The 15,748-nt window shown below is 31.5% G+C and overlaps 1 protein-coding gene across 4 annotated transcripts in view; it reads left to right on the top strand.

The window, feature by feature from the left end:
- Window positions 1-14,708, top strand: part of LOC132951244 (insulin-like growth factor 2 mRNA-binding protein 1) — a 56,114-nt gene extending 41,406 nt beyond the window's left edge. For 3 of the 4 annotated variants that reach the window (XM_061023030.1, XM_061023032.1, XM_061023033.1), the window contains 9 exons: window positions 8,655-8,822; window positions 9,029-9,274; window positions 9,406-9,543; window positions 9,647-9,763; window positions 9,835-9,970; window positions 10,056-10,232; window positions 10,321-10,542; window positions 11,014-11,262; window positions 11,343-14,708. In XM_061023030.1, the coding sequence (XP_060879013.1) occupies window positions 8,655-8,822; window positions 9,029-9,274; window positions 9,406-9,543; window positions 9,647-9,763; window positions 9,835-9,970; window positions 10,056-10,232; window positions 10,321-10,542; window positions 11,014-11,262; window positions 11,343-11,444 (1,555 nt within the window). In that variant the 3' untranslated portion in view covers window positions 11,445-14,708. The remainder of the gene's footprint in view (window positions 1-8,654; window positions 8,823-9,028; window positions 9,275-9,405; window positions 9,544-9,646; window positions 9,764-9,834; window positions 9,971-10,055; window positions 10,233-10,320; window positions 10,543-11,013; window positions 11,263-11,342) is intronic. The other variant, XM_061023031.1, reaches the window with a different exon arrangement.
- Window positions 14,709-15,748: the final 1,040 nt, after the last annotated feature.

Genomic DNA, 15,748 nt, shown 5'->3' with positions numbered 1-15,748 from the left:
AATTCTTTCCAGCGCCTATTAGATTTCAAGGTCGACTTACAATATCCCCCATATTTTGACCCGCCCATTTATGTCTTATTAGTTTGCCTCGTTTCTCAATATAATAATACTATAGCCCAACTTGATACATGGTTTAATATATTATAATATATCCCTTGGCATTTAATTTAACAAATTTATCAAAATCCAAATAAACCAGTTCCCACAATATGTAATTTTTGTAGTTAACCTAGCCATACTATATTATGTTTTGAAAACATTCGGTATTTCTATTTTAGGTACTACTTTATAGGGTTTTGAGGTCTTCTCGTACTATTATAATAAATATACGTAAAATATACCTACCTATAAGGATATTTTATAATAGTTACTTACGATATTTGCACTTTAATATCCCTGTTATTGTGTCGCAACCTATATGATAATTTTGTGAGACAACTATTTTTCCGAAATGTATGTATGAATAATAATAATACCATATTATTACTTTGTTGATCTATAATAACTTGAATTTATTTATTTATTTTATTATAATGAAGCTTTAACGTAAATACCTTATTATTAAACCTAACCATTATGATAAATCTAAATTAGTTACCTAATATACAAGAATAAAATATATTACATAATATAGTTAGTTAATTATAATTAATTTCATCTATCAGTTTTTTCTGTTATACCTTGTATATAAATATATTATACTTCTGCCTTGTTACGTCATCTACAATCACTAAACATATTTTAACGTATCAATAGTGCGATAAAGGTCCCTTAAACATAATTTAGTGGCCCATGATTGGTACATTAAATTAATAAATTGTTCATGCAACCCAACAATATAGGTTTAAAACCTAATTTTTTTCAAGATTCGTTCTTAGATACATCGTATAATAATTATAAACCTATATATTACCTATTGTTATTAATATTTAATATTCATAAAAAAAATATATGAACATAAGTTTACCATTTCTATTATGCATAAGGTGGTTGTGTTTTTAAAATTATATATTTTTATTTAAATGTATACAACTTTATAGTTTTTTATGTCAGTTTCTGCATGATGACAATATTTGTAAAGGTGATACTATGATTAAACTAAACCCACCTCATCTGAAAATGTATTATTGGTATATATAATATGGCGTTATGGCATTATGCATGTTGGTAATGAACTAATAAATATTGATTTTTGTCGTAGTTAAAAAAATAATACTATTGGCCTTAAATCATTATGGGCGTAACTTCTGCAAGTTTTTAATGACTGCGTTTTGGTCAGAAACGCACAGATACTTGAATTACATAACGATATGCATATGGCGTGCGCGTTTATTATTGAATAGAGCTTTCGAGGGTTTTTATAAATAAGCTATATATACAGTTAAAGAGCTATTGAAATTCGATATTACGATGGGCTTATGAACTCACCGGCGCGTATATTTTAAGTACGCTTCCTCCCGTACATTGTATACAGCCATAAAGGCAATGACAAACATTTCAAATCATAATTCTTATTCCAAAATGTTTTCGGCTTCGCCGCATTATCTTTGACTTAAGTACTATATTATAAAATTAAGTTAACGGAATTGGTATTCATATTAAAAAAAAAGAATAATATTTGTTTGTAAGCACTAATATCGAAAAAGAAAGCTTTTAGCGTAATATATTCAGGTATTTTTTAATTATTAACAATTATGCGTATAAGTCGAGCATACGTCATTTACAATCATAGTTTATTAATTATAGTCTATGCGGTGGTTTTCGTTATAAATATATTTTTAGTGGATGCAGGGGACTTTATTTATATTTATTGTACAGCAATAATCGCATAAATGTTCATTGGGAATTTTTTTTTTTATACTCGTCTCAGATAAAATTTGAATCAATCAAGTTTTATTTCTAACGCGTTCGAACATATAACACAATAAATGTATCACATACGACAGACCGTCCGCCGTTCAATAATTTGCACATTCGTGGTTCATTTTGACAGTTTCCAGCAAAATTTTGTTTCATAACGGAAAAATGAATAATGTATCAGAGTAAAATAATGTACCTGTAAAACATATTAAACGCACTCACAAATTTATAGGTAGGTAGGTACCATTTAGGTGGTAGGTATGCATTTCTCAGATGTGTCGTGCGTGGAATGGGTTGAATGGGTTATGAATTATTATTCAATATTGTGAATTTAATATTACACGTTCTGACATTACACATTACTTATTACTTATTAGTTATTATTTATAGTTATACGAACATATTAAAGCTATAATTTTATATTTACCCCCAGGTGATAGGTCCGAACGCCTATAGCAATATTATACCTAACATCTTCTGATGAAATTTCACGCGGTTCGCCAATATACGACGCCGACTTGTATCTTATTATTGTATATTGCGGGAGCAAATCCTCCACGATTGGATAACGTCCGTGTGGTGATGGAGCAACGGGTGCTAATCATAGAAGGATGCCATTTTAAAATTATATGAAAACAAATTTTATATTATTCATTGAAAATAAACATTTCCATAACATGATATTATATATTTATATAATGTCAATATTGAATATAATACCTATTATAATTTATAACTAGAAAATGTCTAAACAACTGACCAATTGAAAGTGAATTGTTTTGGTAATTTATAAAGTAGCTATTATCTTTGGTGCCACATGTCTTAGATCTCTGCGTGTATCAGAGTAATTTTTTCCGGTGGAGCAAAAATGAATATAAATTATTAAACTTGTATAATACAGTAAACGAGTGGTTATGAAATGTTGTATAGTATGTATTTACCAACTTTTAAATCGTAGTGAGGCTATAACACTGTAAAAGTCAACATTTGTTGATCGGATAAAACGAGGGTATTACACTATTAGGTACCTTTTTAAGAACGTGACTAAAATAATGACTAATTAATATATAATTATTAGTTAGTAATCATCAAATTCGTCCCAAGATGAGAGAGTACGAGTTCCCCGAGTATAGCCTGCTTCCCAGTATGTCCCTCAATTTTCAATTTCAATTAAAAATTGGATTTTGTCGACATCGCAGCGCCCTGTTACTACTTGATCTAGGTTTTTATGTTACCTGCGTAAACCGGTCCAATTGTCTGACAACGTTACCGGTTATCATCGGAGAATCGGAAACAATTTCGAAAGAATATACAGCTCGTGGCGACGGCTTCTGTGTTGGTAAGGGGAGTGGGTAACATTCGTCCGGGCTTTATTATTGTTGACGAAATAATATGAATATGTGTGTCGAAAGCGGCGTGCCGATTTGTGTTTTGAGAATAATTATGAAAATAAAAAACTGCTGGTCTCGGCGTTCTGCGGTGAAATTCGTTTACATCGTATAGTCGTATAGGTACTTATAAAATATAAAACCTCGTATCAAACCGTCATAAGTAGGTGTGTGATATTATATATCACGCCTCTAGATAACCGCGGAAATATTGTATAATAATTAATAAATAATGATACATTAATTAGCCTATGAGAATCTTATATACCAATAAACATATAATAATATAGCATATACCTATATTTAGAATTTTTTAGATCAAGATAATAGATTTTATGATACCGAGGTTTTGATTATTTTTTAGTATTTTAAGATATAAACTCGACTCGAGTGGTAGCGGGGAGACATTTAGTAAATAGGCACTAGTAGATGATGATATTGTAATTTATAATACCATTGGGTGGATGGATAGTGCCGGATTCCTTAGTTAAAAGGATGATGGCGAGTGCTGAACGGAGACGTGAAGTGTAATCCCTGTTTGTCCACCTTCTTAAAATGTGATCGGAAAATCCTTTCTTATAGAAAATCTAGATCATTAGATGAACCTATATTCCAATTTTCAAGTTCATACGTTTAGTAATTTTTGAAATGTAGCGATGAATGAGTGAGTGAGTGGTATTTGGCTTATAATCTATATATATAAAAATAAGTGTACATTTTGAATACATTTTATAACTCAAGATCCACCAAACTGATTTCGATAAAAATTTCAGGGCATATTAGGATTGATATGTAGATGGTTTCTGGGAAGTTTGTATGCTGTGGGATAAGTAGTTACGGAGTTATGGCCTCTTAAGTGCACACCTGGTGACATGGACAAAAATAACAACAACGTCTATACAATTATTTGTATCTATATATATAACCCATAGCAACTATTAAAAAACAAACATTTCTATCGTAAATCTCAAAATTCCTGTTTGAGCACCTACCGGGGGTGATCACTTCCCTTTTTAAATTAGCCTATGACACTCACAAAGAATGTGGCTTTGTATTGGTGAAAGAATTTTCGAAATTGGTTCAGTAGTTTCGGAGTTTATCCCGAACATACAAACAAACGCTATCATTTTATATATTAGTATAGATAAAAATGAATGTTTGTGTGTAGATTAGACCTCTGGGAAGAAGATAGGGTAATTTAAAAAGTGTTAAATTTGTTTTTTTTTTATTCATCGGATTTTAGTACGGTTGCGTTAGGCTTTTGTATTAATTGATTATATTAATCCTCCGTAGGTGGAATTAAGTAAAAATGACAAACTTGGTACAATTTTTATACTTTAGAGTTAAATCATACACTTACGTACAAACAGCACGGGGTCCCCGATCTACCGCAGGTACATTACCTACCTGATAATATACTGCTGCGAATCAGAATTTTTATTCCGGGCAACAGAAAAGTTAAGATAAATTTTGAACACCATACACCGAATATTAAATAACGAATTGAACAAAGTTTGAGTCATAGAATTGGTACATTTAACGGGCAACGAAGTGCCAGCGGGATCAGCTAGTTGTATTTAATATACAATTTAGCAGGGGTGGCCACAACGAGGCTCTGCACGAGCCGCATGTGGCTCTTGAGTCAGTTTCGTGCGGCTCTAAATTATTTCTATAAATAAATATATAAAAAACGTTAAATAATTGTTAAATAAATGTTCTTTCATTTGTTATAAAATGAAAATGGTATATCTTCATTTTACAAATCATTTTATTAATTAATCTTATAAACATCTTTTATCAATGTTACTCGCTTCGAATTAGCTTCATAAATTTGCAGCACCTAAAATTGAGATTAGTGGCCACCCCTGCAATATAGATTCATAGTAAATCGTCAAACCACATTTGTAAATTCTTTGTCGCTACCGATAGATAATTAATCTATTATTCATCATCATTTCGATTATAGGTATCTTCGATTTTTTTCAAACGATGCCTTAAAAGTTAAAACGTCTCAACAACGATAATATTTTTGCCGCCTTTTTCGTATTTAAATAGTATTATATCTGCTTAATTACGACCGCTACGACAATTATTTATGACTACTTCACATACAATTATGAGTTAAAAATAAAACACTGTAAAGATGGCAGCCGGAAGTAATAATTAAAAAGTAATATCAAAAGTATATAAAAATACTGACTTTTAAAAACATTCACTATGATATATTGATAGATATATATGTTATAATATGCGTATACCATGTACGTGTTGGCCATGAATACCTGGCCATACATTAAAAACAACTGCGCGCGAATTACAATTTTTACTTTTTCTCTTATTGTATTGACAAGGTATGTACTCTTTCGCCAGACGAAACGGTGAAAATTATTGTCACTTTGCGTTTCACTTGTCTGTTACAATAATTCCTTATTCATTTTTTTTAGGGATCATTAATTTATTTTTCAGTTAAAAATTAAATGTTATTAGTATATTATACATATGTATAATTACATATTGGTTGGTGTGTTGGGGTGCAATTATTTAAATGCTTAAGTATGGGGCTAATAATCGTTTTGATTTCATTATCTGTATAATATTATGTTATTTATATTATATACCATAGGTGCTATGGTAAGTCGTTCCATTTAGTGCAGATTTATACCCCACTAGAATTATATTTAATTTATGTTGAGCTGATAACTTTTTTAACGTAGGTATACTAACATAAATTGCTTTATAAAAAATCTATAACTGTTTTCATTAAATGCAAAATGGTTAGGCTGATCTAACAGGTTTCATATATTTGGACAGTTGGACACCTAACCTAATGTCCGTGCTCGGTCGTTTAAACTATAGATAGGTCGGTGAATGAGTCGCGTACGTACGTAGAATTCTTTCGAAAAACATAAATATATTATGTTTCAATGTAAGGTCAATGTAATCATCGGACATCGTATAGAACGATTGTATTATTTCTTGTTGATTGAATTAAACGCACTCACGTTTCCTCAATGATCGAGGGGAATTCATATACAAAAAAACCTAACCACGCGACACTTATATTGCTGACATTGTTATATTCGATTTAAGAAACAATTTCGATGGCTTTGATCAGATTTTCTATTTGATCTTAAATAATATTATGTATGCAACGTTTAAGAGAGGCGGAGGGGGGGGGGGGGGGGAGCCGGTGCTTAAACATTTTTTCTTCCGTTCCAGTTTTGCTCTATAGTTCTATACTATCGGTCTCGTATTTGTTTTTGCATGCGCGGTGTGAAAAACACTTAAAACTCTACACCCACATATATCCGACTGTAATAATTTTCACTGAGGTTGTCGTCGATAGTCTGATTTTATTGTAATAATGTACTTATACGCCCTCACCAAACTTGGGTCGCGAAGGCATTTGAAGTCCCTAATATGTTAACCTATCTACTCTTATTAAGGATAACGACCGGTATGAAGAGTCTTCGTATTACATCAGCGCCGCGACAAATTGTAATTTTTTATTTACTCGTTGCGTCATCGAGGATTCTTTTTCTCTATCCACCGGTCCGTCTCGTCAAGTATTTAGAGCAGTGAACCGTCTGCGTCATCGTCGAAAGGTGTTCAATTAATTATGAAACACAGTTGTTTAAAAATAATGTTGTTCCTCCCACGCCCCGTTCGAGTGTGTGTGTGTGTGTGTGTGTCAGTTGTCGTTACAATTATTTATGTCGCGTACCGGAAAAAGAATATCGCCCAACGAGTTTTTTTTTCGATTTGTGGGCGGTTTATACCGTCTTGCTGGAATAGTGAATTTGTTGATATCGTCGAATTCTCCCTATAATTGCATTATTACGTGCGAATATGAAACTCGGGGATCGTCTTTCGCGGTGACCGTTCGAATCTCTCACGATTTGGTCAGGCCAAAATTGTACAATATTTCTCTCGCTCGTCACACACACACTAATGTGTGTAAACCGACAGTACTACGGAAGGAAGGATGGTGGTTGTCGTCGGGGGGTAGGGTATTCGACATCCGATACCGCCATACCGGGGCTGCCACAAACTGAGTATACCGCTAGCAAACACGGTACACTCCACCGCCGCCGTACAAACAAAATCGTACTCTGCCCTAGCAGCAGCAGCAGCTGTCTACAACCACATTATAATATTATTTCGTTCGTCGATCGATTCGGTCCGCCGCTCGAAGGGGGCTATTAAATACTTTGACAGTTGGTTTTCGTTTCGTTAATCTTGTCAATATACTTATTTAACTGTATGTCCTATACTGTATTCACGATAATGTCATTAACAATGAAAGACGTACGTTACAGCTTACAGCATTGCAATAAAATTTACAATTTAGCAAATTTATTGATAACGGGAGCGTTCCGGAATCGGCATTCGGCGGTCACACTGTCGAGCGCGGCGGATCCGGGTCCGGCGCGGCGCTGGTTATGTGAAAATAAAAAAAAAACAAAAAACACCGGCAACGTGTACACTATAACTGGCCGCAAACGCCGGGTGCCTGCGACGGCGACGACGTGGCAACACTGTCGGACGGCGTTCGCGGCGCCGCCACCTACACTCCCTCCGCCCTGTAAATCGTATTTCGTCTCTTCTCTCGGACCGCCGGGCGCCGACGTTTGCGAAATCGAAAACCCAATGACGATAACGCTAACACAGTAAGCCAGTAACGCACACCTACACAAAAAAAACACGATCGAATGCACGCACACGCGGCTGTCGTTCTACTGTCGTTTTTGTACACAATAAATAATAACATCAATAATATTATCATACACTCGTCAACGATAACCGTGTGTTGTGTGTATAATAATAATAATAATAATATTATATAATAGTGTACTAGTAGTAGTTGTAGTACTACAACTGTGAACTGTAGTATAGTACAGTTGTACGTAGTACTGTCATAACATATTATTATTCGACGTAGTACTATATAGTAAGAATAACGATTAACGAACGATATTACGATAATAATAACAATGGTAATTAATAAACAATAATAAAAGCGTAACACGGATGCACAGCGACTCAGAGTCATGCGGGACGGCGGTAGTAGATAAAGAAACCGTTGCGGCGTAGGGACGGACTGATGAATTACTGATTAGGGAGGTGTACTGTACTACTGTGTATAGTACTGCGGCAAGTCGTCGTGGTAGCGGCGGCGGCGGCGGCGGAGGAGGACGTCGTTTCGCAACAATGTCGACCATTATTTTCGGTACACGTTCGATGGTCTTCGCATCACCGCTGTCCGTCAACCTCCCGCACCCTCGACACGATGGCAAAACACGTCGTGATATTCGCCTCAGCGGACACACGTGGTCCACCACCACCTTCCGATTTACTCGCGCCGGCACTCAATAATCTTCAGTCTCGTTTTCGTTCTCGTTACAGCGCCAACAAAATCGTGATCAGCAACGTGCCCAGCGGCGTTCGATTCGAACAGTTGGATCAGATACTGTTGCAGTTTGGCCAAGTCAAAGACATCGAGAAGCTCAGTCAACGCGATGGACCGACACAGGTCATACAGATTACGTTCGAATCCACCGAACAAGCACACAAGTGAGCATATAAATTATATTTTTGATATTGGTATTGATGATATATTGATCCATACAATGTCATAATCGTTATGAGATGGTTGTGGAATTGTATAGAATAGCACAATTAATCACTAGGTATTCTAATTTCTAATGTAAAATGCATATCTGGTACAATGCGTAAACGTACATTTGCCATTTACTAATTAAATGTATCTTATTTTATAGTGCATTAGCCAATTTGCCAGGCTTAGAGCTTGAGGGTTGCCAGATAAAAGTTGAACCAGCTATGGAAAGGAGAAATCGTAGTGCTATAAGACAAAGAACCTATGGAGCTCCTGGCGCTACTCCTACTATTGGAAACAGACAAACAGAGTTCCCGTTACGTATACTAGTACACAGCGATATGGTTGGCGCAATTATTGGCCGAGGTGGTTCTACAATCAGACAAATAACACAACAGACCAGAGCCAGGTAAAATAATTTATTTTATTATTAATAGTACCTATTATTTTATCAATTAAAAAAAGAAAGTTTTGCTTAAGTTAATCTGTTATTGTTTTCAATTAGGTAATTGCAATACTAAATAATAAATTATGTTATAGGGTTGATGTTCATAGAAAAGATAATGTTGGGTCCTTGGAAAAAGCTATAACAATCTATGGTAATCCAGAAAATTGCACTAACGCATGTCGCAAAATTTTGGAAGTCATGCAACAAGAAGCTACGAACACTAATAAAAGGTAATAATTTTAAAATTAAATTTAACTAATTCATTGTATTAAATCTGAGAAATAACGTGTTACATAAAATTACTGTATGGATTTCTTAATTATATATTTTTAGCGATGTGATACTGAAGATCTTAGCTCATAATAATCTGATCGGTAGAATAATCGGAAAGGAGGGTAATACGATCAAGAGAATTATGTCTGAGACTGAAACGAAAATTACTGTATCTAGGTAAGTAAAAATACAAACATGAACATGTTTGTAAAAATTAGATAGTAATCAATAATTCAAAATAATTATAGCATAAATGACATCAACAGCTTCAACTACGAAAGGATAATTACTGTCAAAGGCTCAATAGAGAATATGTCTAAAGCAGAGGCTCAAATTAGCGCAAAGCTCAGACAGAGTTTTGAAAATGATCTACAATCGATGGCTGTAAGTATTTACTCTACAATTATTATTTAAATGGAACCTAATATAGTTGAATTTACTGACCTTACATTTGTGTACTTTTGTTTAGCCTCAAACTGTTATGTTCCCTGGACTTCATCCAATGGCCATGATGTCAGCAACAGGTATAACTTATCCAGGCCGCGGTGGTCCAACTAGTTATCAACAATTTGCACCAGCACCATATCCTCCCATGTACCCTTCTACCATTCCGCCAATTAACCCAGCTCTAGCTGCAGATGTACAGGTACACACACAAATTTATATAAATACATTAAATTGTATAACACTTGATTTATCTTTGTTTAACTCATGTAAATATTATTTAATTTTAGGAAACAGCATTTTTGTTCATACCAAATAGTGCCGTTGGTGCTATAATTGGTACTAAGGGTTCTAATATCCGTAGTATGATAAGATTTAGTGGTGCATCAGTTAAAGTTGCATCTACAGAAAATGAAAAACAAGGAGTAGTAGGTAACGCAGGTGACGCGAACAACGCACAACAAGCTAGCCGAAAAGTGACAATTATTGGTACAGCTGATTCCCAGTGGAAGGTATAATACAAATTGATTTTATCATAATTACTATATCTTCAAAGTTGATGTTTTTTCATTCATTTTAAGACATTTTTAAGTCTTTTTTTGTAATTGTGGGTCATTTAACTAACTTTATCTTTTAGAATCACAACTTTTTCTATTGTTTATTATTTATGTTATGTCAAGTTTTATAAATAAAATTAATTTTAATTACCTAAATATAAAAACTATTCAATTAACATAATATTTGTATTTTTTAAACTTAAAAATTATACATTTATACAATTTTTTATAAAAATAATATTATAGGTACATACTATTTTATTGTCATATTTTATTTTTGAATGTAAACATTTCATTTATAAAACTTATTTTGAGGTTATATTTGTTTTATTAATGATGTCATAATTAAATTAATTTTGGGTCATCAATTTCCATGCCTTAGTTATTACGTTTAAATTTAAATAATTAATTGTTGCTCTTATACAGGCTCAAGGTATGATATTTGACAAGTTACGGGATGAAGGTTTTGTCCCAAACAATGAAGAAGTTAGATTGACGGTAGAAATATTGGTGCCTAGTAGCCAAGTTGGTCGCATAATTGGTCGCGGTGGATCTAATGTTAGAGAATTGCAAAGAGTAACTGGATCCATAATTAAACTGCCAACACAAGGATCAACTGATGGCACTGAAGATACTACCACAGTACACATTATTGGTCACTTTTTGGCTACGCAAGTAAGTCACTTAAAATTATATGTTGAATGCTTTTTTAATAAAAATGATTAAAATTAATATGCTTATGTTTGAATTCTTAGTCGGCTCAAAGAAGAATCCGTTCGATGGTTGCATCTGGAGCAAATCCAGTGCCACGTCCACAACAACGCAACAGCAGACCCACAGAAACACCACAACAGTGAGTTGATGACAGTTACCATTAGTTCCTGGCAAATATATCTCCTCCACCGACGTTTAAGATTTCTACATTACAAATAATGATATTTGCATGATACATTATTGTTGTCGGTTTATTTGCTACAGGAACTAATGGCTGTCTTTCCTCACAACAAATTAAGAGCTACTGTTGACCTTATAGGTCAAAGGAGGGGATGTGACTGATTGCGTGACCAAGAGTACAAACGATTGTTAGGGTATAGACGGAGACGATTTTTGCCTCTATCTACCTTTGACAATCGGCTCTTTTTATACATGATTTAAGTTAGGGATTTTTTTTTTTTAATTAAAAAAAGAGGGAGACAAAATTTTGAAAAAAATACCTTTTTTTTCCTTAAATTTATTTTTGATAAATTGTTAAAAGTTATTTAATTTTTAATTTATTAATTTTTTTTTGTTAATTTTTTTTTATATTTAAAAAGTATATATTATATATATATTTATATATTTATAAAAATTTTATAAAAAAAAAAAAATAACTATGGTAGGATGTAGCTCTCCCTTCCCAGGAGGGTTGCATAGAAAATGGAGATACAAAATTTCAAACTACAACACCCCTCAAAATTAAAAACTAAAGTTAAACATTTTTTTTTTTGATATTTCTAATTAACATCTTCTCCCATAAAAACAACTTAAATAAAACGCAATCTATTATTACTTTTTTTTTTGCTCTTTTACTAGGTTAACACATTGACCTGGCTACAAATTTAGCGATAATCCATCCATCCCCCACTTACAAAAATTAATCAATGCCACAGTAGCATTTCTAAATGGACTAGTAGGAGGTCTAGTCCATAAAATAATTGTTATACTATATTTAATTATAAATAATAATATAAAAATATATATTGTTGACATTTAACATTTTTGTCTCCAGCATCTTGTTCTAGACTTACATACTGAATAATCAACACATACTCAATTTATTATGGGCATTATATAATTATAAAATTATAATTCAAAATAACTGTCTGTGACTTAAAACATTGTGATTCACATCAATAGAATATTTTTTTGTAATTTATACACTACACAATAGTTTATAATATACAGTTTTATTGTTATATTTAAATTTAATAATATATATTTAGAACAAGAACGCTCTGACCAAGCAACCCCAAGCTTTACGAAGCGCTTAACCAAAGATTCATTAAACATAGCTCGGTTACTGGGGGAATTATAAACAATTATTGACTTAACATTTTTTTCGGTTATAAAAATGTCGTGAAACACTAATTATTATTATTATTATTAACGCAACTTCATGGGCATTTGAATATGTAACAAAAAAAATATTAAATATACAGAATAATTGAAAGTTAATTAATTATTATTATTACTATTATAGGATAGGTATTAGTAGATTCGTGGGCACATTTCCTCCCGTATCTATTTTTTTTGTTTTAAATTTATAATTATACATTCATTTTGTACTTGAAATAGTAGTTAAATCTGTACAGACGGCCGTTTGTATCTTGAACCATTACCGATGTTGTTATATTTTATAATATCAACAAATTTATATTAGTTATAGTTGAAATTAAAACGGCTGATTGATATGATAATACATTTTATATTAATTGTACAAATAACGTAAATGGGGTTTTTATTTACTACTGCTGGATATCCACCAATCCCTGTTTACAATAATTATACATGTTTTACAACTTGAAGAAAAAACAAAAAACAAAAAAAAAATTGGATTATTCAATATTTATGTGTATTTTAGAACTATATTATAAACCATTTATTATTTAATTTTTTTTCAATTTGAAATTGGTAAAATAACGTCATTTATTTTACATTTAACCAAAAATCAATATTACAAGATAATAATGAAATAACTTTATTGTGCTCGTCTTTAGTTTTTATTCTTATTATTTATTCTTATTATTATATCTTTGAGTGCTTCATTTTTATAGTTAATCTCATTTTTGGGCTTTAATTTTTTTTTCTTGGACAAAATAATCACTGTATTTATGACATGAACGCATATAAATTTTTTTTATTTATGTCTACTATTTATATTTTAAAGCTTGTAATTGTTGTTTTATTAGAATTATATATATTTAAAAAAACAGTACAAGCTTATGACAAGAATACCCAATTGGTTAATAATAATTTACCTATTTACTTGTCGATTTTCATTTAAATTTATAGAAGAAGTAGTACTTTTTACACAAAATAATACCATAATTATTTCTCTTTAAAACAAAAAAGTGTATAATTTAAATTACACTTGTTGATTTATGTGGAATCGGTTGTTGCATAAAGTTCTGAATAAACTTCATATCTAACACATTTTCAGGCGTTCAAGTCATTAGATAAAATCAAAACTTAAATAAAAAATATGATATGTTTATGTATGTATTTAGATCACCCGTAAGCCGTAAATAAAATAACACAAAAATTAGCATTATAATATTTATAGAATTATTGTACGCTTTATATTTTTTTTCTTAAAAAAAATTAAATTTTTTATTTCAAAACTTATCATAGAATAGTTTGGTGAAAGGGTTAGTAAAAAAATTAAATAAACGAATAATAATAATTAAAATATAAATAATGATTTATAAACTATATTTCCATAACACCACTGGTAGGTAAGCCGACTGTAAAAAAATTTAAATAAAAATAACAAATATATATAATTAAAAGTAAAAAATAAATTAAGACCGAGAAAGAGCTAAGTAAAACGCAGGGAAAAAAACCACGACAGCCTCACCCGGACACAACAGGAGTATATATTATTTTGATATTTTTATTTTTGGGGGGGGATGTTAGGCGATAAGATATGCAGTTTTTTTTTCTACAATCTGTCCATCAGCCGTTGAGTGCATTTTTTTCCAATGAATCCAATGTATCGTTTGTAATAGAATTATAATATCTGTGTATGCATGCAGTCAGGACTAAGATAATTATTTACGTACGTTGCATTTTGTATGAATTATTATTATTATATATATATGTGTCGGAGATATTATTATGTATTCGGTTATCTTGTTCTTGTTTAATTTTGACGACGTTCCGCGCGCTGTTAATTAGTTTTGTATACAAACGTGCATTTTATTAATATGTGTATAAGTGTCCAGTGTTTGTGAACGCTGTGTTACAGTCTCCTTTTTCTACCATGGGAAAAAAATTAAATTATTCTAGTTATAAAAAATTTAAAAAATAAAATAATCGTATATATGTATGTATGTATATGTATAATATATATATTATATATATTTGTTTGTCTAATTATTATACCTTTTTGCTCTCCAAAGTTCCTAGATCCATTTCTCTCTCTCTCTCTCTCACTGTGTTCCTATCATTCTCTAATGTTTATGGTTCCTACGTATAGATTGTTCATCGGCGTGCTTAGCTTTTTTAAAAAGAGGGGCACAGTCGCACAGATTACAGTTTATAGAGATATACTTTTTTTGCTATATTATACTATATTGTATATGATAAAAATAAGCCTAGTGGGAGGGGTGACATAACCCTTCCCTGTAGCCACATTTGTAAAGAAAAAAATTGACTAATGAATAAGATTATAATAAGATCATATTTTCATGTGATGCTTTGATGATAATAATATTTTTCATTGTATTTATTAGTGTTTTACCAGTGTTTTAGTGGTCGGAAATGCTAAAATTGTTAAATAAAACTAACCATTAATCATATTTCGATAATTTAATGACAATTTGAATATATTCAATTTTTTTTTAAATCTATATTATTACATTTATTAAATTTTTTTTAATTATCATGAATATAAATTCGGCTTCGACAACTGGGCCATTATCACTGCATATAATATATAAAATATATATATTGCCGAAAGTTTAAATCCAGATCTAACCAATGAATGAAATATTAAAAAAATTCATCAAGCCGTTTAATTCTACAATAAATATCAACATAGAATTATTTATTAATAAATGATTTAGATCAATTAACATATTATCATCACCATTATTATTATGTTGTACAAAAAACCAACCTTATTGTAAATATATTACCGTGCTCTAAATCTATTTCTATTGTATAAAACATCTATGTTATGTTATTTTATATTGTATTTAAACACAAGGTTAATATATTAATCCTAATGCCGGGTTGCATGAAAAATAAAATAGTTTAATGGTTCAATATAATTTAGTGGACGAATCATAGGCCACTAAATCATAGTTACGGGACCATCAGCTCATTATTGATTTGTAATTGATTGTTATTCCAACCCGGCATAAATATTTTAATATCGTTAAAAATGATTAAATACGCT

This window comes from Metopolophium dirhodum, chromosome 8, assembly GCF_019925205.1.
Source record: "Metopolophium dirhodum isolate CAU chromosome 8, ASM1992520v1, whole genome shotgun sequence".
Taxonomy (NCBI): domain Eukaryota; kingdom Metazoa; phylum Arthropoda; class Insecta; order Hemiptera; family Aphididae; genus Metopolophium; species Metopolophium dirhodum.
The sequence above is the reverse complement of the archived record's forward strand: the minus strand, read 5'-3'. Positions and strand labels throughout refer to the sequence as shown.